At 39.4% G+C, this 21,032-nt stretch overlaps 1 protein-coding gene across 1 annotated transcript in view; it reads right to left on the bottom strand.

Annotated features, from left to right (window-relative positions):
* xirp2a (xin actin binding repeat containing 2a) overlaps nucleotides 1-15,910 on the bottom strand; it is an 87,282-nt gene extending 71,372 nt beyond the window's left edge. The window contains exon 1 of the mRNA XM_032556745.1: nucleotides 15,557-15,910. Within this exon, the coding sequence (XP_032412636.1) occupies nucleotides 15,557-15,895 (339 nt within the window). The 5' untranslated portion in view covers nucleotides 15,896-15,910. The remainder of the gene's footprint in view (nucleotides 1-15,556) is intronic.
* Nucleotides 15,911-21,032: the final 5,122 nt, after the last annotated feature.

Raw genomic sequence — 21,032 nt, forward strand, 5'->3', positions numbered from 1 at the left:
CAAGTAACAACATTACAAAAGAACCATCACAGAATAAGACAACAATATTATTAGGTTTCCAAAAAAAAATGAAGCTATCTTCTCATCTTGTCCACGAGGAATAGTTTATTACAGCTGATGAGGAACCTTTGACATTCCAATTGGCGTTTTAGTTCGAATTTTTTAAATTGAACTTAAATGCATTAGAACAGAGCAAACAGCTAATATTTCAGAGCATTTATTTATTGGTAATAATAGCAAATCCATGGTTAATATTGACGTCATGGTTAGTTTTCATCCTCGTTCGTTCAGTTTTATATCTTGTTGACCCATCTGTCCATGCTCACCTCCTCCTAACACAGAGCGTATGTAACCTTTTCTCTGCATTTCCTCCTTTTTTAATCATTATTATTTATAACAGTGAAAAACAAAGCCAGATTTTCCGGGTGCTAAAGTTTCACGCCTCCACGCCCTTTCAAACAACCTCTTCCTTATGTCCACTTTACTGTTTTATCTACTTCCTCAAAGTCTTCTGTTTCATTTATTGCTTTTATTATAATGCAATGCTTGTCCAAAGCTCCCAGCCATATTTTCTAAACAAAAGCAATAGCCAACTGTAAATCTTGCACTCATGCTGTTGGTTTTCACAGGGGAAGGGTTTATCAACATTTACTGCTTTCTTGTTTCGAGTATCCTCCAGCCTCTGATTTGGTTTGCGCTTCCAGCTGCAGAGGTTGCAGTTGGCTGGAGACGCTGGTTTCTGTCTCAACCTCTAGACTGTGAATAAATAGATGGGTGAATGAATTCATGTGTGGCTGTGGAGGGCCGTGGATAATTATGTGAGGTAATTGTCACACTGAAAGGCACAGCCACTGCACAGGGACGTTGATTTGCACAAAAAAGGAGGATCTAATAAGATTCACTGAGAGATTGGCCGGTTCAGTTTCATCAATTGATGGATCACAATTACTCCAACAATTGAAATATGTTCACCCGTGTTCTTTAATGAGAACATATTTTTTTTATTAAAAAAAAAAAATGTAGACAGTTGTTAGTATGTAGGCTCTACCTGCTGTCAGCTGTCTAAATGCTAACTGTCTAAACATTACAACTGTCTTACGCTAACAGGTGTCTACATGTCAACAACTTTCTACACGCTACCATCTTTCTACACCTTAACAAATTTTTACATGCTAACAGCTTTCTACTCACTAACAACTGTCTGCATGCCAAACGCTAACAACTGTGTACATGCTAACAACTTTTTATATGCTACTGTATAAATGCTAACAACTTTCTACACGCCAACAAATTTTTACATGCTAATAGCTGTCTACTCACTAACAACTGCCTGCACGCCAAACGCCAACAACTGTGTACATGCTAACGACTTTCTACATGCTACTGTATAAATGCTGACAACTGGGTACACGCTAACAACTTTTTATATGCTACTGTATAAATGCTAACAACTTTCTACACGCTAACAACTTTCTACACGCTAACAAATTTTTACATGCTAGCAGCTTTCTACTCACTAACTGTCTGCACCCCAAACGCCAACAACTGTGTACACGTAATGGCCTGGGTCTGTTTTGCTGCTTCCGGATATGAACATCCTGCTAGGTTAGGTTAAGCTAAATGGCAATGTTCAGTTGTCAGTTTGTGAGCTTAAGCCCAAGGTGAAGTTTCCTACACAAACCAAGCACTTCACCTCCAACCATTAAAAACATAAGTATCCATACTCCAAGTGTGGCTCAGTCTTGACTTTCATGTCGCTTCTCGCACCCGCAATGTCAAGAACGAAAGATGAATAAAATGCTTCACATCAAGCCAGACACTGGGGAGGAGAATGTTGACAGAACAGAGCCACAAATACTGCCGAAGGAAAAGTCTTGACTAAAGGTTGCATCATGCATTCAGTACAACCAGCAGGGGATGGGATGAAAACACATCACACGAGTTTATTATGTCACAAAACTGCCTGAGAGGCAACTGAGGCAGAAGTCGCAATGACCAGACCAGTAATTTACACAAATGTATTCTTCGCTCATATACAAAGACATTTAAATTGTTAAACTCGTGTTTTGTTTGTCATATTTCTGAGGCCTTGTCGAGTCTATCAGAATGCGACACTTTTGACTGTTGTTGCCTTTTTGTTTTGTAGGTAATCCTTTCAGCCTTGCTTTGGCTTTGGGGGAGATAAAGCCTTCTAAAGCCCTCTCTCTCTCTGTTCTCACCCTGTTTTGTATTCCTACAACAAAAAGCCAACAGTTACTTTTCCACACTAGCCTTTTTTTCTCCCTCCCACTTTGTTTCTGGACCGTGCTTCTATTGTGGCCAGGACTACCTGAAATCTTGACGTGGGCAGTCAAAATCAGAAGTTTGAAAACATAATAAATTGCTTTTAAACGACTTTTTGGATCATGTAAGGGAGACTTTATGGCACAGAGTCTGAATACAAGAAGACACAGGAAGTCAATGAGAATCTTGAATGAACAATGGATGTAGCTGCTTTGTGGATTAACATGGAATGGGAAATGGAAGAGCAGAAAATGTAAAAAGGAAATTATTACAGTCTTTGATTCTGTCAATACATTTACCAAATACAATGACAGAAGAAATTAATTTAGGTAGTTTTTTGTGAAATATAATAAAATCTAGTGAAGAATACCAATGGATAAAATCACAGACCAACGTCAAAGGAGGACATTCAGACCAACTGCTGTCAAAATTCACCCTGAATGCAGACTGCAAGATGCTGAAAGAAGTCTCCAAAAACTCAGTCATGTAATCTGAGACAGTCTTTGAAAAAATATAATCTAAGGCAGAACTGCTCCCTGCAACACAAAAATAAACCAAAACGTACTTTAGATACTTGAACTTGGGGACGTTTGCTACAGACAACAGGCAAAAGGGGAGGGCCCAGCAGAGTACATGGTGGTGCTTATTTAATGGGTAAACATCAACAATAACTATTGTGTCAAACAAATACCATAGCCTTTTTTTTTTTACTAAAGTTAGCAACTTTAGGTCCACACTTTGAAGTTTTCTCACTTGTCCTTTGAGGGTGAGACAATGCAAGTTATATAAAGGTTTCAAAAATTGCTAAACCAAAATTCTGTTCAAACAGCAGAGAGAATAAGTGCAAAACATACATTTCCTGTCTGCATGACCTCTACATGTTGTCTAAATTTAACCGCACAGTTCACTGTTTTGAATCATATATTTTCAATTTCGGAAGCCAAATTTTCTCAACCCGAGTTTAACAGACATTGCTGTGTGAAAGTAATGGGGCCCACGTTTTACAAAAACTGACAGGATCTGGTTAATGGTGTGGGATATGGTGTGGTAGATTTAGTAAAATGTTTCAGCATCTATGTGATAGATTTCACCCTTTCCTAAAACAAAACAGTAGTTGGGCACAGACTGTACTTAACAACATAGCTTTAGAACGTTACGCGTCGCTGAATCTGTTGTGGGAGACAGGAATCAATCTATAGTATTTTTCATTTCAGCAGCCGAGTGCGCCTATTTCCTGTTTTCCCTATAAATGCTACCCTGCCGCTGACTTCAAGGCGCCAATAACGGCAGGAGTGAGTCTTTGGGCTCTTCCTCCACAGTAGATAAAGCTTTCTCATTATAACGGGTTCCAATATAATCCATCACATTGACAGGCAAGCTTTACTTATAACAGTCATAAGATTCATTCGAAAAACTTCAGGGTCTCGTAACGCTGAAACTGGGAGCAACATTTGACAATGTCTTACAAAAGAATAATAAAGCCATTTCATTTGTACTTCTTCATATTCCATAACATTACACACACAAAGAGTGGAAGTTCTCGTTGGATTTCATTTCAAAGAGGCTTCTACAGTAAAGGTTGATTAACTATGTGCAATGCTGCACAAATATATAAACATCAAACATTGTGTGGGTATTAGTTGGTCTAATAAGTTTACACCATGTCTAATATTTAGCTAAATATTGACATTTATATTTAATATGGATATTCATATTGAGGTAAGCAACATATTTAGCTTTGTATTTAAATAAATATTTGGATTAATAGTCAATGTAGATAAATAATTAGGTACAAATTTTATTTAGATTAGTGCTTAATACAGGTTAGTGAAGCTATGTCCATGAAAAATGTAATAAAAGCGTATTAAAACGCAACCTTTACTGTGTAAGCAGCAAACGCGCACACAGCAAGAGTCGGGTTTGGGGAAATTAGACTATTAGTGATTTCGGTGACAGAAAATCCTTCAAAAACAAAATTTGCATAAAACAGCTAAAAATTCAAACAGATCCACTGGGTGAACTTCCAGAGCTGAAAGTGCCTTGCTCTGGGACACAATGGGAATATTTAGTCACCACAATTGGGTCCACTTGCGAGTGACAAATCGGACCCAGGTCTTGTTTGCAGGAGATAATTCAAAGCCTGATAGACGCCCGGGGACTTTGAGTTTGAAAGCTGAATGGCAGAAGCTCACTGTGTGTACCCACAGCTTCAAACCAGCATAAATATTAATGGTTCACCGAGGCAGGCTGGAGGTGTTCAGCAGTTTAACGAAACACTATGAGCAAATTACTATTAGATTTCTGCCAACTGTGTTTACATCAGAAACAGCAGCTCAGCATTTGTTACATCCAAAACGCTGAATGTAAATCAACACCGTAATGACTTGGAAATACTGCGAGATAACCAAACATGACATAAGCCTTTTTGTAAAAAAAAAAAAGAAAAGATATGCACTCAACTGAATGTGGTTACTATGTGTCTCTGGCAGCGGGAATGTATAATTACAGCGCTAAAAGCTCCAGTTCTCCAGGATTTCCATGATTGCCCAGAAAGAAATCTTGCCAAAACACCTTCAGGTAAATTTCTAGTAAACAATTTGACAAATGGCACACTTGACGTAAAACGAAGCACTGCTCTAAAGCGTAAAATTGAAGCATTTTTTTGGTTACTTGTTGTGCTCAGCTTCAGTTTCATTCTGTATTCCACTGTAAGAGCTTGATGAAGCAATGAGACGTTCTGTTCTGGCAACTAACTTAGAAACAAATTGAAAATATTTTGTTCATTTACATTTTCAGTTAAAATGTAATGAGATATTCCTCTTGTAGTTATACTAACAGATTCTGCTTTACTTTTGCAAGGCACTACTTGTCTTTTTGTTCAAATGTAGAATATTATAGTACATGTTTACTAGTCATAAAACATTTACGGAGATGTGAAGAAGACTAATACACATCTCCAAAATTATTCATTCATTGGGCTTCAGTGCATTTGAGCTGTAACAGTTTAAACTATTTTTTTAAAATTTTGACCAATCTTCCAGAAGTGTATTTATGAGGTCAGACACTGATGTTGGACGATGAAGTCCAGCTTCTCCACCCTAACTTATCCCAATGGTGTTCTGTTGAGTTGAGGTCAAGAAGCTGCAGGCTAGTTAACATCTTCTACAACAAACTCACTAATCCACATTTTTAGGGATCTTACTGTTGCTATTTTCACATGCTCAGTTGCTATTTTTTGCGTGGCTGTTCATACTAATTACCCACAAAGAGAATTCTGTGTGAAACGCTTACTTTGCCAAAGCGACTCAGAAGAAGAACACTGACGTCACACAACAGGGCACTGCTTGCATAATTGATAATGGAGGGAGTTATTTACAAACTGATTATCACAAGATCATAATACAAAGGAAGCTGATAAAAAGACAGATTTTTTTGTGGAGTATTGACTTCAGTTTCTGTAAGAAAGTCTGTTTGGATGTGTAGTCAGAGCCAAGACTGGTCTGATGTGACACACTTCAGTGAAACAGACTTTTGTATTAAGTTCATAATTACAACTTTCGGCCATTGTTTACGTCTGGCTTCTTCTGGAGTAGAATTATGACCTGGCATGTCTGAGGTCAATGACAAAAAAGTTGTATAAAATGCGACATGACTCTTTGAAAACAAAAAAATACGTATCCAAATTAGTACCACATACGGAACTTTTTTAAAAGATCGCAATTGGGCCGTTCAGACTGTGACAAAAAAAGCCAGATATAGGTATCATTTGGATTAAAAAAAAAAAAAAGCGTATGTGGGTCGAGAACTTACCTATGTTGGAACATGAACCTATCAGGAAACTTTTGAAAATGTCTTGATATGTGATTCTTTCTACTGGAAGCAGAGGGCCAGGCCTCATACCTGGAAACCAAATACTCGATCATGGCCCAGACCTGCCAGACCTCGTCTCCATCCGTTTTACTGCCGGAGATGATGGTTTTCATTGAAGCCGGTGATGTAAGGCTCTGATGCAGCGACTCAGTCATAAAAACAGACCATGTGCCTCAGTGGATGCTGTGATTTTTTGTAGCTGAGTTGCAGTCGCTACCTATTGCCTTGATTCTGTTGTAATACCACTAACATTTAGTAGTGCAGAAATTTTACAGCTGGACTCCTCGCACATCCTCTTATGGTACCACTCTGAAGCCCCCAGAGCGACTCAGAGTGACCCGTTCTTTCAAAAATGTTGTGTCTCCTTATGCCTTGGTGCTGGATTTTACACACCTGTGGCCAGAGAAGTTATTAGATCACTTGAATTTAAGGATTTGGATGAGCGTGCTTTAAACACGTTTAAAAATGTAGTGTATTCAATAATTCATCTCTGCAAGAGACGGTCTCTGTTGACATAGCTCGCTGTGTTCACTTTGTACAAAATACAGCGACTCCACGCTTAAATCTCTGATTGTCATTCTTTACTCTCGTGAATTTCAACCGGGCTCTTCTTCATTTGCCTGGAACAGAAGAAAATCCCCTGATAAAAACGGCATCCTACTTATCTCACTCTCGTGTTCATATTTAGTCCTGGCGTGCAGCATGGTTCCTCGCGCTGCACCCTGGGCTTTCCTCCCTCCATTATCGGCGGCCTTAATTCAGGCCGAGACCTGACACACATTTGCTCACGCCCTAAGAGAAAACATTAGAGGCAAAACTCTCCAGCCGTTGAAGCGCTTCGTAAAGCTAATTATTACTGAAGTATGGGGTGTAATTTGCTAATCACATTTCTGACCTGACTCACCTATTAAAACATGAACTCGTTTTTCACGTTGATTTTCGTCCCCCACTCTGAATCACTTCCCTATCTATCTTCATCTTCATTACCATCTGCCCGTCCCTCTTTCTGAACTCTCTTCCTCAATTTGGTCTCATGCTTGTTGAATATAAATCACATTTCAGTCTCTTTCATCAGGCTCCCTTCGCTCTAAATGTCCATTGAGCATCACCAGGCACTACTATTTTTACACGGCTGCTCTAAAGTGGCTCGTCCTCCGGCTCTGTTTTCAGCTCCTCCAAATATACACCCGGCCACCGGACTGACATCAGCCGGCATTCCGCGTGCCTCGGTCATATTCAGGGGATTTACGTCTATAATTATGCGAGCGTGTAACACAATCTGATACAGGTGAACGAACTTGCTATTAATGTATAATGAACCGAATGTGAACTGAGCCTCACGCAGAAAAACCTAGTATTTTCTTTTCCAGGGATGCTGTAAACTCATTAATATCAATCCCTTAAAACTCATTTTTATGAATTTTCTGACTTTCTCCTGAATGATAATTACAGCCAAAAAGTGTCTCGTGCTCTTCAGCGAACCTGCTGCTGGTTGCCTTCCTTCGCTCTTTTAGACTCATTAATGGGCTGTTATGATGCCAGTTACAGGTAGGGCGATACTATTCTCGTCTATCAGATAATTACTCTGTCAGCAATCATTCAGCTGGATGCCAAATGCAATTACAGAATTCACCCGGTATTTTTCTTGGATTTGTTACAATTATATTTAAGGAACAAGCTCTTATCTGAATTCACTGACGTCTATCTGTCTTTAAACGGTAGCAAGTTCCTTTCTCAGGGTTTAGGACTCTAGCAGGCCACAAACCCAAACTTGGGACTGTGGGGAACCGTCACAGGAGTGGCCGTCATATAAAAATTACTGTAAGAGGTAATATACAACTCATCCAGGAGGTCACAACAGAAACAAAAACAACATCTAGAGCACCGCAAACCTAATTTGTCTCAATTGAAGTCAGGGTTTTATTATTTGATAAGGAGACTGGGTAAACATGGCGTCCATGGGGGAAAAAGGCCTGAATCATTTGCCAAAAACATCTTGACGATCCAGAAAACTTGTGGTAAAACAAACTAAAAGTAGAACTACCTGGAATGTATGGCTTCAGTTACAATCTCCATGAAATTCAAGCGTTTCTTAAGGAGAATATCAAACGTAAAGTCAAATATGGTGGTAGTGTGAATTAAAATAGTTCTGTAAAGATGATCGGGCCAATGTTTCTGTAAAAAGTCAATGATAGTTATCACAAATGCTTGGTGGTAGCTGTCAACGCCAAGGATGAAACAATCAGTTATTATGATTAGGATTAGTTTTGTATCAACAGAAATACTAAATTCGTCAAGAATCTAATTTTGATTCTTACTGTAACACATTTTCATGTAATGTCATGTTCAGGTTTTCATCTTCAGCACTATGTTTTAGTTTGTCCAGGAGAACAGAGAGCATTGTTGCATCATACATGAGGCGGCGCCACAGTGGCTTATGGAGGAACTGCAAGCGCAAGCCAGATCTTGCAGTTGTTAGCGATAGTCAAGTCAAGATAAATAAAAAGTGCTGGTACAATCCACAACACTGGAGCCAATGTTCACGTTTTCACATCTCAATGCAAAAGAATGGCCTCCCGCCTTATTTCCAACAAAACTACTTAGACTTTTAAGGCGCTGACGGCTGGCAGAGATGATCGATGGCATCCTGGTGCCCTAGAAGTTACGCAACGCCACAATGAATGATTGAAACGGTAGGCCTTGAAGTCTTTGGCTCATTCTCGAACACGTATGGCCTTGTTATTGTTTGTGTCAAGCTGTGTTAGAGAAGAGACCATCTGAGTCACACAAAAAGTCTGCATATGGAAAAAGGCTTGGAGAAATGCATTCAGCTATGGTAATGGATTATTTTACATTGGAGTGAATATGCACATGCTACCCAGCGCAGTACGCACGGAAAACAAGAGCCCATTTTAAAGCTGACAGCAGTGCATACGTTTGTGGCCCTAAGCAAATTGCACGGCGGGTGTAGGCAAATGAGGCTTAGTTCAAATAAGGCAGAGAGTTTCAGATCTGCCTCCTCCTGCCAAACCACATAACAGTACAACTGTTCACATATCAAAAGGAGACGAGCAACAAGTCAGGGTTGCACAGCAGAAAAGCAACGCTGCCACCTCCATTAGCAGATTTGAAGGTGCGAAACCAAGGCGACAAGGAAGAGTTAATGGAATTTTTACGAGCTCAATGGACTTTAATGAGGACAGCGGTGTTCTCATCGAGTCTGGATCAATTTCTTGCAGACACATTTCAGGTTTTAGGTTATTTAACATTTAATTGACTTCGTTTGGGTACGCTGCTGCATATTGATCCAACTTTTTTTTTCTCATTTAAAGTGAGGGCGGTCCGATTTTTCATTTAACCTGTCATTTAGCATTTTACGGCGAACTCAGACTCAGACTGTCAAAAGTGCTTTGCTTTAAAAGCTGGAAATAGAAAAAAAAAAAGGGTGACATTAAACATTTGCCGCCTTTCGGATCAGGTGCCGCTTTTGCAAAACAGTCGGCGCATTGAGAGCGTATTATAAAAGCTCCAACTCTCTTCAACCCTTTCAAATAGCATGAGAGTGAGGTCACCGAGGTGATGATTCATGTTATGAAAATAAACCGGGGGAGCATTCCAGACCTGTCTGAATTTATGTAGACACCTCAGTCAGAGTCAGAAACCAAAGAACACAAGACCTGCTCCCAAAAAAAAGAGAGATCCACCTCTGTCTTCAAGCATGTGTGTTATCCTGTTACCCAGGTATGACTCGGATTATCCCATTATATGAAATCCTTTTAGACTCTTTCATGCCGTGTTTGATATTCATCAAGTGCGCCAGCATAAGACGTCTCACCAATTACGCAAATGAGGAAAACCAGAAAGGTTTGCAGATGAAGAATTTTAAGACTCCTTCAGGCTTAAAAATAACTAACTAAATAATCCTAATTAACACAGGTGATTAGTAATTGTTTCACTGTGATACAGACCTGATCGGGGCATATCTATAATCTGCCTTTGCATGCAGCTTAAACACAAACCAGTTTTCCTGAATCACCATCAACTCTTAGGCCAATCTATGCTGGAGTGCCATCCACTGGCTAACAGCAGCCACTACAACATGAAACCTTGATTGAAAACATAAAAGTGCAACAAAATAGTGCACCAGTTTGCAACCATGTTAACCGGATATATTTGATTAGCAGCTAGGAGGCAAATAAATAAATTAAATGCAAAATAACAATTGCAAAAGAATAGATGGGCTACATAAGCTTTATTAAAGTATAAAGATTTTTTCCTTTTTATTTAATATTAAGTTAATCTATTTAAAAAATTAGTCCCATATCAACTGAAGAATCAATCTGATGTATGTACTATTATCAGAATGCTATCTTATTGCATAATTTAAAAATAATTTGCATATTTATAAAATTTAAAGGGTTTGTGGCTCACTGTTGAGTATACCTCATGGTAATCTTTGGTTTGGGAGAAGAATTTCTTTAAATTATTTCAGTTTAAAGAAAAAATTTAAATTGAACCGCTTTGGATTTTATTGATGTATTAAACACAGTTTAACGATCACGATAAAAGTGATAAAAGAACACCTTTCTTGGTGTCCAAAGTAGGATGTTTGTATCAGTTAGCTAGCTGTCGCTTTAGCATGAAAAGACTGGCCTGTAGAAGGGAGCTAGCAGGTGGATTTTCTGGATTTGGATCTGGATTTTTAAATGATGTCTTCCCCCCTTTGCTAATCCCAGAAAAAATTTGGATATTAAAAAAAGTGCAGTTGAAGGAGGTCGCTGAACAAAATAAAACTCGGCAGGAACTTCAAACGAAAACTAGATGAAAATGCCTCAAGTGACTCCTTTCAATGTGACAAAGCATAAACATCGCAAACAAACAAAAGAATAGCAAGGTAATTCAAAATAATAATGAGATAAAAGATTGATTTAGCCTAGTGTCTTGATGAAAACAACTTTAAAAAGCCACGGTAAGAGTAATTAAATGTCTGCAAAAGATCAGCTCTATTATTTTGCTTATCTGGTTTATCCTCAGATGTTAAAACAAAACAAGAAAGTAGCAACAGGTTCATAACTAGGGAAGAAAATGTTACTGAAATATTAAAGTCCATTATATCAATGTAACAACTACAGCTAAGATGTGCTGTTCTTCATCTAGTTTTCTACTTCCTTAGCTAGCTAAGCTAGCTATTGGTACTACAGCTAAACTAGCTATAAATTCTTGCTTCAAATGTCCCAATTATTGTGACTAATTTTTAGTGTCAGTGTAATCATCCACCACAAAAATATGGGAATTTTGATCTGCTTGCTATGCATATGATTTAATATTCTTGATGTACATATTTTTCCTCAAGTGTATAGTCCTGACCAGACAGATTCTGGAAAAAAACAAACCAGAGTCCCTGGAGGAGAAGTCGACTGCTGAGGGAGGAAAAAAAGTTTGTTCTCTGCACACAAGTGGAGCAGAGTGCATCTCTTCACAGGAGAGGCTGTTGGAACGTCGCTTCGTCTCCTCCCAGCTCCTCTCACTGAGGATTCTGGCTGTGGCCGCGCCGCCACCTGGGAGTCCATCAGTCATTGTTATGGCCGGCCATCCGTTCCCGTTGCTCTGCTTAAATAAACTGAATGGGGCACAGATGGAAAAATACTGCGCCCCATCAAATGTTAAGCTCTGCAAAACAGACTATCTGGAAACAAGGTCAGGCTTTATAACCAGAAGGCTGCAATGTGTCTGTCCGCTTCTCTCTCTGGGAATATGGAGGAACTGCCCATATGCTCCGCTGACACCAACTACACCTTTTTTTATTTTTAAGACGAGGCACATAAATCATTTATGACAATGCCAGGGTAAGGCTTGTGTTGCAGTGCCATCTGACATTTTGGACAGCAGGATAGCTTGTTATTTATTTATTTTCTAGAGAAGAAAATGAAATATAATTTTAGCTCCTTTGGGTCATTAACACTTTGAAACAATAATGTAAAAATAGATAAGTGGTGGGTTTTTTTGGTTTGCTAATACTAATAATTCAGACTGCTCTTTCGAAAAATAAATCACAAAATTCTAACAAATTTAAGCGTGGACTTTAACTAAACCACTCAAAATGTCAAAGGTTCTTGAGTATACGCAAGGTTTCGCTCAGAAAACTTGCTAAGCCCGGTGGTTGGAGCGCTCGCCAGTCATTCATCCTGTCATGTTTTTGGGTTAAAAATTTTCAAAGTTGACAGGAAATTTGAAAATATCACTTGATAATTATGTGCTATTGAAAGATTGGAAGATTAATATCTGAACATCAAGTATAAAGTCTTAAAGAAAATGCAAACATTTAAAAAATACTTAAATAAATAAGCTATGCTAAGACTGGAGGGGCAAAAGTAAAGCCTGGTGGCCCGCCAGGCTTATAATGCACTGGGGGAAACTCTGATAAGGTCAGAGACTAAAGAGCTTCTTCTTCATGAATTTGTGGTAAAGAGCAGAATTACTGATTCCCCTCATCATGTGAACTTGCCCGGGTCTTGAAACTGCAAATTCGCCATAAATCGCAATTATATTTGACTGCATGTATTAAGTCATTTTTTCTGAAATGTTGCTAGCTTTACACCACATCTAACAGGACGCACACCTTTAAAAACTTGAGGCATTTGTCTCTTTGAGTCCAAAGATGTTTTTTTTCTCAAAAGTTTTAAGAATCTTCAAAAGGTGTTGTAGAAAATGTCAGGCAGACCTTTGTGTTCTTTCTGCTCAGCAGTGCTTTCTACCTCGGAACCAATGATGTCATTTCCCCACAGTCTATTATTGTTGAGTCATAAACACTGACCTTAACTTAGGTGTAAAAAAAAAAAAAAAAAAAAGTCCTCTGTGGCGTTTCTTTGTCTTTGTATTTCAGTAGTTTCATGAGTTGTTGAGATAAATGGATAACTGTTTAGTTTAATCTACTGAACTGAAACGTGTTACGCCCTTTTTCCAAATGATTCTGACCCGTGTTTGGGCCAAGTGACTCTTATGAATTATGACTGAAACCTTCTTGGGTTGTATAACCACATTTCCTGACAAGACCCCATGAGCTGAATGTAGAAAATTACTTAATGTCACTTTAAGTTGGAAACAACCCTTGGTAATAAGGCAAAATGACAAATGGGGTTATTTATCAACATTAATTTTTTAAAGCTTTTACCAGATTCATTTAGGTAGTAAATGCTACATTGGTCAGATCTCTGGCTTCATTTTTGTTTTGCTGGGATTTTTCATGGAAACACAACTTAAGTAGAATTTAGATCAATCTTATCCGTTGTTTGTCCAAAAACAAACCCATAATTGGTTCCAAGTAGCTAGAAGACGATGTTCTTCCTTGGGTACAGATCCAAATAATCAGTAATAGAGCTATATAAGGCTCTAATTGTCCAATGCTGCCGATATTAGTCTTAAAAACAGTACTTCAAAGGAAGCCATCATTTAATCTTGGCCAAAGTAATATTAACCACAGTATTTTAGAAAATCCTTTGATCTGAGGAGCTAAATATGCTTCTGTCCCGACCAACAATACTGGCTTGGTGTTGATGTTTCTTAAACATGTTTACACAATCGCTGTGAGTCTTTGTGTAGGTGTTCAGAAGCACATTAGCCTGGCCATTGCCTTTCTACGCAATTCTGCATGATTCTCTAAAGAGAAATTTGAAACGCGTGTATATCTCTTAGAAAGTTTTCTTCCAGGATTCCTTTGCATTATGGTCCATCCATCTTCCAATGAACTGTGGCCAGCTTCTCTGAATTTCAGGGGTCTCAAATCTCCCCCATCCTCCATGGCTGACACCCTTCAACCTTTAGATGCTCCAACATGCTTCAGTCAAATGGCTAATTTAGCTCCTTAGCAGGAAGTCAGGCTTCACAAAGCTCCGCTGGTGACCTAATTGTCTGGTTAAGAAGCGCTGGAGCAGATAAATGTGTGAAGCTGCAGGTCACTAGCAGCCGAGACTCCAGATGTTGAAAACTGAACCGAGCTTGACCAAGAACTGGATCTGCATCCATCACTTTCAGCTCTATCTGGTCATTCAGTCTGCACTGCTGTTTATACCTGCATTCACAATATCAACCTATTGCACATATCACTTTCATGCTAAATCAGAGACTATAATTCATACTTTACAAACACTCCACACAGACTTTGCCATATATGGCACTTTAATGTTGATGCTAATGTCATGGATCACCTCATCCACCTTATGGTGGATAACACTAAGAAAAGCACCGGCGGCATTGTTTTTTCAAAAATAAAGTAACTTAAAATGACCTATGATACTTACATTTATTTCAAACTCTGATTGCGGTCAGTGTAAGTGTGCAAATATAGGCAATAAATATGTATATCTCATTTGCTTTCCATTGTTTTAACATGTATTCGACAAAATGTTTATTATTTTTAATAATATAGAGGAAACGTTGACAAAGCATGACTTCCTCAGAGCACACAGCATAGAATTAGACTGAATAGAACTACCCTAATGGGTCGGACACAGTCACAAACACGTGATCTAGAATTTTCTCAATATCAGGACCGATGCAAATATTAATATCAGATCGGTGCGTCTTTACTTCTCAATGTTTTGTATCCATTTGCTTCCCCTTTACCACATAAAATCCAAATAAAACACAGCAACGCCTGTTTTTGTGATGCGACAAAACTTTAGGGGTGTCAATGCTTCCACAAGGCACGGCATCTGCTCTGATACAGAAGCTTCCAGCGGCAGACTGCACTGCAATTACAGGTTTATTTTTGAAAACCTGCTTAACCATAAAGCGCCCATAAATAGGTCTTAAATAACCGGGTGTCGGATGTCTGCAACCCTGTGGATCGCTGCCATCAGTTGCCACTACGTACTAATTGCTCCCGACTACATTCCCCATAATTCCTTTGCTCCTGTGGATTATTTTTTTCATGCTGAGACTTTGGGCAGGATGAGGTAAAAGGTTCCAAAACATCTTCACTAGACGGGCTCTGACCACATGAGGAGAAAGAAGTAGGTCATTCTGGCTGATAATTGGGACATTTTGGTAACAGAGACTCGTAATGGAACGAGTTCGGTTCCAGCAGAGTTAAGATTTTCCTTCTGGAGAAACCAGCAGGGACGGAAAAACAGAGAAGGAGCAAGAAGGCCGCCTCTCAGCAGAACAGGAGACATGCCCTCCTGTTTAGGTTTAGAAGATTTTGGAAAGAAATCAAAGCTGCTGATGTGAACAAGAAGCAAATGAAACGACCGTCTTCAGTCTTATTTTCTATGCGAGTATAAACCAACTTTTGTGGCCTTGGACAAACTAGAAGTTTACACTTTCTATCTGTCTAGTAACCTACTAAATGTAGGATTTCCAGAAAAAGGAAGTTTTAATCCAAAATTTGAGAGGTATGACTTACAGTCGTCGACGCAGCTGGCTTCTCGAACATCCTCTTCAGGATGTCCAGCTGAATATCAAACCTCTCCACCCTCTTTGCAGCCTGCAGGTCGTCCCTGAGCACCGGCTCGTCTGATGTCACTACCTGCGGCCCGGCTGGAGCGCAGGAAACGCAGCCCGAGGTCGTGCTCGCCACCTCCTCTCCATTTCCTGATTGAATTTCCATTGTTGTAGGGGAAACTGGACACCTCTCTGCGTTTCCCTGCAGAGTGCTGCTGCGCAAGGTGAAGCAGGAGGAGAAGGCAGATGTTGCAGGGAGTCCTTCTCCGTAAGAGAGACTTTTTTGGGATTGACCAGGCATTCTGAGAGGTTGTAGGAGGGAGGAGGAGAAAGGAAAAAAAAAAAAAAAAGAAGTTTTTTTCTCCCCCCTCACTCCTGTGCCCTGTAATTACTCATGCACATGAAGGTCTATGGAAGCTCACATGTGGGTTTAGGAAAGCACGTTGAGGTACGAGCCACGGGCCGAAGCGGTGACGACAGGCCAGCTGAGAAAACCTGTTTTAGATTTAGGCATCTTTTGTTAGTTCACTGGAGTTTTTTAGGGGTAACCGATGTAAAAGGTAAATAAAATTGCAGCGTTTTTAAAGTTATTTCTGATAAAAAAAGATTTAAAAAACCAAACATGCATTAATACCTTTCCCCTTCAGAAATAAGTGGAACTCAATACACTGAGTTCATTAAACCAAATTCTCAATAACATAAAATTACATTTTGTACCCTAGCAACATGTTCGACGGCTGTAGTAAGAAAAACTAAAATTACGCAAAGTCATAACACTATGGAAACAAAGTCATTCGAAAATAAGGTTGAAAAATATTACAAGAATAAAGTCACACAAGAGCAAAGTTGAACTAACACAAAAATAAAGTTATGACTTTATTTTCTTTAATACGGCTTTGTGGTAGATATGGTAGGTGGCAGCTCAGCTTACAGAGAGATATACAGTAAATGTTGCTATGCACTTTATGCAAAAGTCAAATTATATAGAAGATGCTTTAATAAAACACCACAAGTTAGACCGGGCAATAAACTGAAGCATGTGTTGCCATTTCAGGAAAAGAGAAAGTCTGCATTTACGTAGAAACTGTGAGATTAGTCGTGCGCCATGTATCAATCTCAGCAGGATTCCAGGAAACGGACTTCTTCCTCACCTGTCCCTTATTAAACAGGAAAGTGTATTAGCGCTGAACAAATCAAGGCGAGGCCCTACAGCTTTCATCTCTCTGGCCTGCAGCAGGGATTGTCCGTTTTCTCCAGGCGTACCGGCTCTTCACGGAGCGTTTTCCGGTGATGGGGGCTCGGCCAGTAGTGAGAAATTAACACATTGACTTGGTTTCCTGCGTGACTCGGAGACAGGGTGTCTCATCCTGTCACGGTCAACGAGTGAATCTGTGCAGATCAGGCGAGTCTGAATGTAACGCTCGGAGAGTGAGGCGCACCAAGAGACTGGCAGGAGGAAGAAGACGGGGGGGAAAAATCAGGAGATACTGGTCCCTTAGGGATAAGACTGGTTGGAACCAGTGGAGTTGCTAACTGGGAAATATGCTCTTCAACTTAGATTAAAAAAAAAATGTTTTAAATGATTGAAGGGGAAGTAAAGAGCGAAACAAAGTATTTGCTCCAAGCCTCATAGCAGCCTCTCCATAATCTGTTATTTTAATCTTTGCAGAGGAATTCTGAACCGTTTTAATTCTGTCATATTGGGGCGTTATTCATACCAACTCAATAAATTAGAACATTACTGAAAAGCCCATTTATTTCTGGAACTTGATCACTAAGTGAAACTCATTATATAGATTAATTACACACAGATGGATGTTTGAAAGCCTATTTTTTCCCCTGTTAATTATGATCATTTTCCACTTGCAGCTAATAAAAAACATGACATTTAAAATCAGATTACTACAACACACCAATAAAAAAAGTTAATACAGAATTGTGGGCTTAGTTTATTAATTGCTTTAAGGATAATTTTCAAAAGGCACTTTTAACGAGCCTCATCAGAACACATTCTAATTTTTTATTAACTATTACTGTGGAGCATGGACATCCTGTCTTAGGCCACTAAAACCTTCATTGTGCGCTGATGACATTGTCTTCCAGAGAGCAGAGGTTTCCTGCTAATTGACCAGATGATTAAGCAGAAGGGCATTCCCAGAGCATCATTCTACCACCACCATGTTTGCCACCATGATGGTCATATTCTCAACGGCGTGCGCTAAGTTTTAATTTTTGGTTTCCCAAATGGTCTTGATCATCCAGACCGCATATTCGTTTTTTTGGCCAGCATTTGTGGATTATATTCATTGTGATTCGTTGGAGTCCCAAATCTTTAGAAATAGCTCTGTATATGTAAATGGTTTTGTTTCTTATGTGATTGTGTGTTGCTGTTTGAGATCTTTTAGTCCACTAAAAAGGAGGTAAATATATAATTTATCAAGAAGATCGGGGGCAGTTTTTGCTTTTCACAAAGTGCCAGGTTGATTTGAATAGATTTTCCCCTCCTTTTAATAAATAAAATCATCATTTCAAAACTACATTCATGTCAAATGTGCAAGTAAGAAAGGCAAAAGCAGAAGAAATCTTTTAAAGCTAGCATAATTAACATAGTTAATTATGGTTGGGGGAATGGAAAGATGAAGCTTTCCAAATCCAATCTTAGGGAATGAGTGGTCATGATATATACCTCTGATAGCAATTTGGGGAAGCTGGAGGAGACCATATCACTGCATTCACAGTAGCCAAAGATGCATTATTCAGAGAGGGCCACAGGTTTGTGTCACTTTCAGCTGGATCCTGTTTCCAACGAGGCCACTCGCCTTACTGCAGTGACTCACATACCAAGAAGATGTACATTATGTCCACTCAGGCCCGTTTTTTTATTTTTTTATTCTCGCCATTTCTTTTTACTCTAATTATTTATATTCCATCCAGTGAATACGGTAGGCTTAAAGAGAAAACAGGCTCTCAAAGAGCGGTGCCGACGGAATACTAAAGATTTCCTGTGATGTGCATGTCGATTTTCTGTTTAGTGAAAGCAGCAGGTGGACATTGTTCAAAGTGAAGTGCTGGATGAATTAGGCATGGGAGTGAACAGAAAGAACTGCAAACCAGAGATCATACAAGCTGTTATTTTATGCCAGAAGACAAGAAATGGTACTGTAAAGATTTAAGACTGCTTTTATTAGGTGAACAGCGGCAGGTTCTTGTTATGTTCCAGTCCCTATTTCTTGAATTTCTCACTATATCTGACTGTGCATGAATTTCATCAGACAATGCACTTCAGAGCCTTGTAAAGTTACTTGTCTTTTTAACCAAAAATTTGTACTGCTGCTGTTCAATAGTACAAGATGATCAGCTTAACTTTTATTTAGTTTTTTGATATTATAATAGGATTATGTGGCATCTTAAAATGCAACAAGTGTATCAATGACTGAAGTTATACTCTGATTTTATCATTTTATCAAACAAATACATGATAACAGTAAAAAAGTACAAAGTTGAGTAAGACTGTGCAGTCAATAACGCAACTTTAGATGTATTTCAGGCACTGTACACTCAGAGACGAGTGCGGTGCGTTTTTGTCAACAGGTAGGGGGAAAAAATGCAGCATGACGTGCAGCATCACAGAAAATGATGTAGTTGGTATGCCGGGCCTATCGGTGGCGCTGTAACACTGACAAAGGACGACACAGAAAACACAGAACGCCGCCATGTTTGTTGATGGCGAGAATAAGGCGCAGGTGGCATAGAGAGAAAGAGAAAGGGAGAGAGCTTCAGGGTCATCGTTATGGCCACATGGAAACACAAAAGTGGCGCTCGGTTATTTCTGGTTCTGGTCTCCAAGATTAATCCGCGTGGATGAATAAACAACACAGTAGTGATGGTGAGATGAAGCCTCATGAGGCATTGAACCACTTGAGCCAACTGGTTCGAGAAAGGGTTCATTTCTTGAGGCTTCATGTGCACACGAAACCACCTACTGGCCAGGTGTATAATCACAGCCAGCTGTATCTTAACACGTGATGCATTGAATTTTTGTCTATTATGGCTCTTGGGAATGACTTCACAAAAGGTGTAGGATGAAATCATTTGTCTACATAAACTATGTATACACATATGTGTATAATAAAATATTGTTTGAATGTATCCTCTGTGTGTAATTATTCCCAAAATAGTAGTGTCATGTGATATGGCATGTTGTGTAATAATGTTTTTTATGTGACTCTAGAAAAATGGCCTGGGCTTAATCAGGCAGAGGACAGTGAAAGTGCTTGTGGAACTAGGGAGGAGGTAGTGAAAAGGCTAATGCTTGTGTAACTTGGATGATTTCATGCATTTTTATTAAGAAACAATTTCTCCACAGTTTTTGGTTTCAAACGATTTCTCTTTTTTGACACTGGATGAGGTCTTATTATTGTACCCCAACTCCTTGGAGCACAATAAACACCTCACCTTTACAGAAAATAAGAAACAGTGAAAAATACAGTTCCTCATAAGCAAACATAATGCATCTGCAAATGTTCAGTTCACCATACCTTGTTAGGGCTTATCAAATCAAAATGTTCCCACATAGGGGAAATCCTCCTCTTTCTCTCCGTCTCCATCCTACTCCTATCCTGTCCTCGCGCTCCTAAATCTCCTATCTATCCATCTCTCTCCTAAATTCTCCAAACACCGAACTAACTGTCTCAAACTAAACAACCACTATCCAAACTCTGCTATCCAAACTCTGCTATCCAAACTATCAAAACTCTATCCACTCTCTCAACTGACCGCAACTCGCCTACAACAACCCACATTTTGAATGGAGCCTGTGGGGTTTCTAAAGCTGTCAAACCCCGCGCCAACATCTGAGCCACTTCCCGAAGCAGTCACGTGGTACAGCCAGGCAGCGAGGCTTCGGACGTCATCGTTTTCGGCTCCTCCCCTAAATGAAGCAAGCCTCGATACGCGCTTTACGGAAACGCCCCCTCCATTACTCGACACACGCCTCGAAGCCTCGGCACATCACGTAACATCACTACAACACAGCCTAAACGAGAAAAACCTTTAGAGGATACATCAAAAATGGACTCCGTAGAACATGGTGTATCGAATGTAGAAGTGGCTATATAATTATTTTTAGGAATATTTTCTAACTCCAAGATGGATAAACCTACGTGCTTAGTAGATTTAAGCATTGCAGGTGATGTGAAGCTGTGTAAGGAGGGAGGCTGTGGCCTAAGGTAAACACTGGATGTCAAGGTGTTATTATTGGGCATTTTCTTTAGGCAAAATAGGAAAAATGGGCCAAAAAAAGAAATTGACTCTAAAATGTCAACAATTATTAGCACTGTTTGAAATGTTTCGTTTTGATTCGTTAACCGAGTCGCAAAAAATGTGTTGAGGAAAAAAAAGACGCAAACTAACCATCAAGAATTTGAGAAGACTCAAGC

The sequence above is a fragment of the Xiphophorus hellerii genome, chromosome 24, assembly GCF_003331165.1.
Source record: "Xiphophorus hellerii strain 12219 chromosome 24, Xiphophorus_hellerii-4.1, whole genome shotgun sequence".
In the NCBI taxonomy this organism is placed as follows: domain Eukaryota; kingdom Metazoa; phylum Chordata; class Actinopteri; order Cyprinodontiformes; family Poeciliidae; genus Xiphophorus; species Xiphophorus hellerii.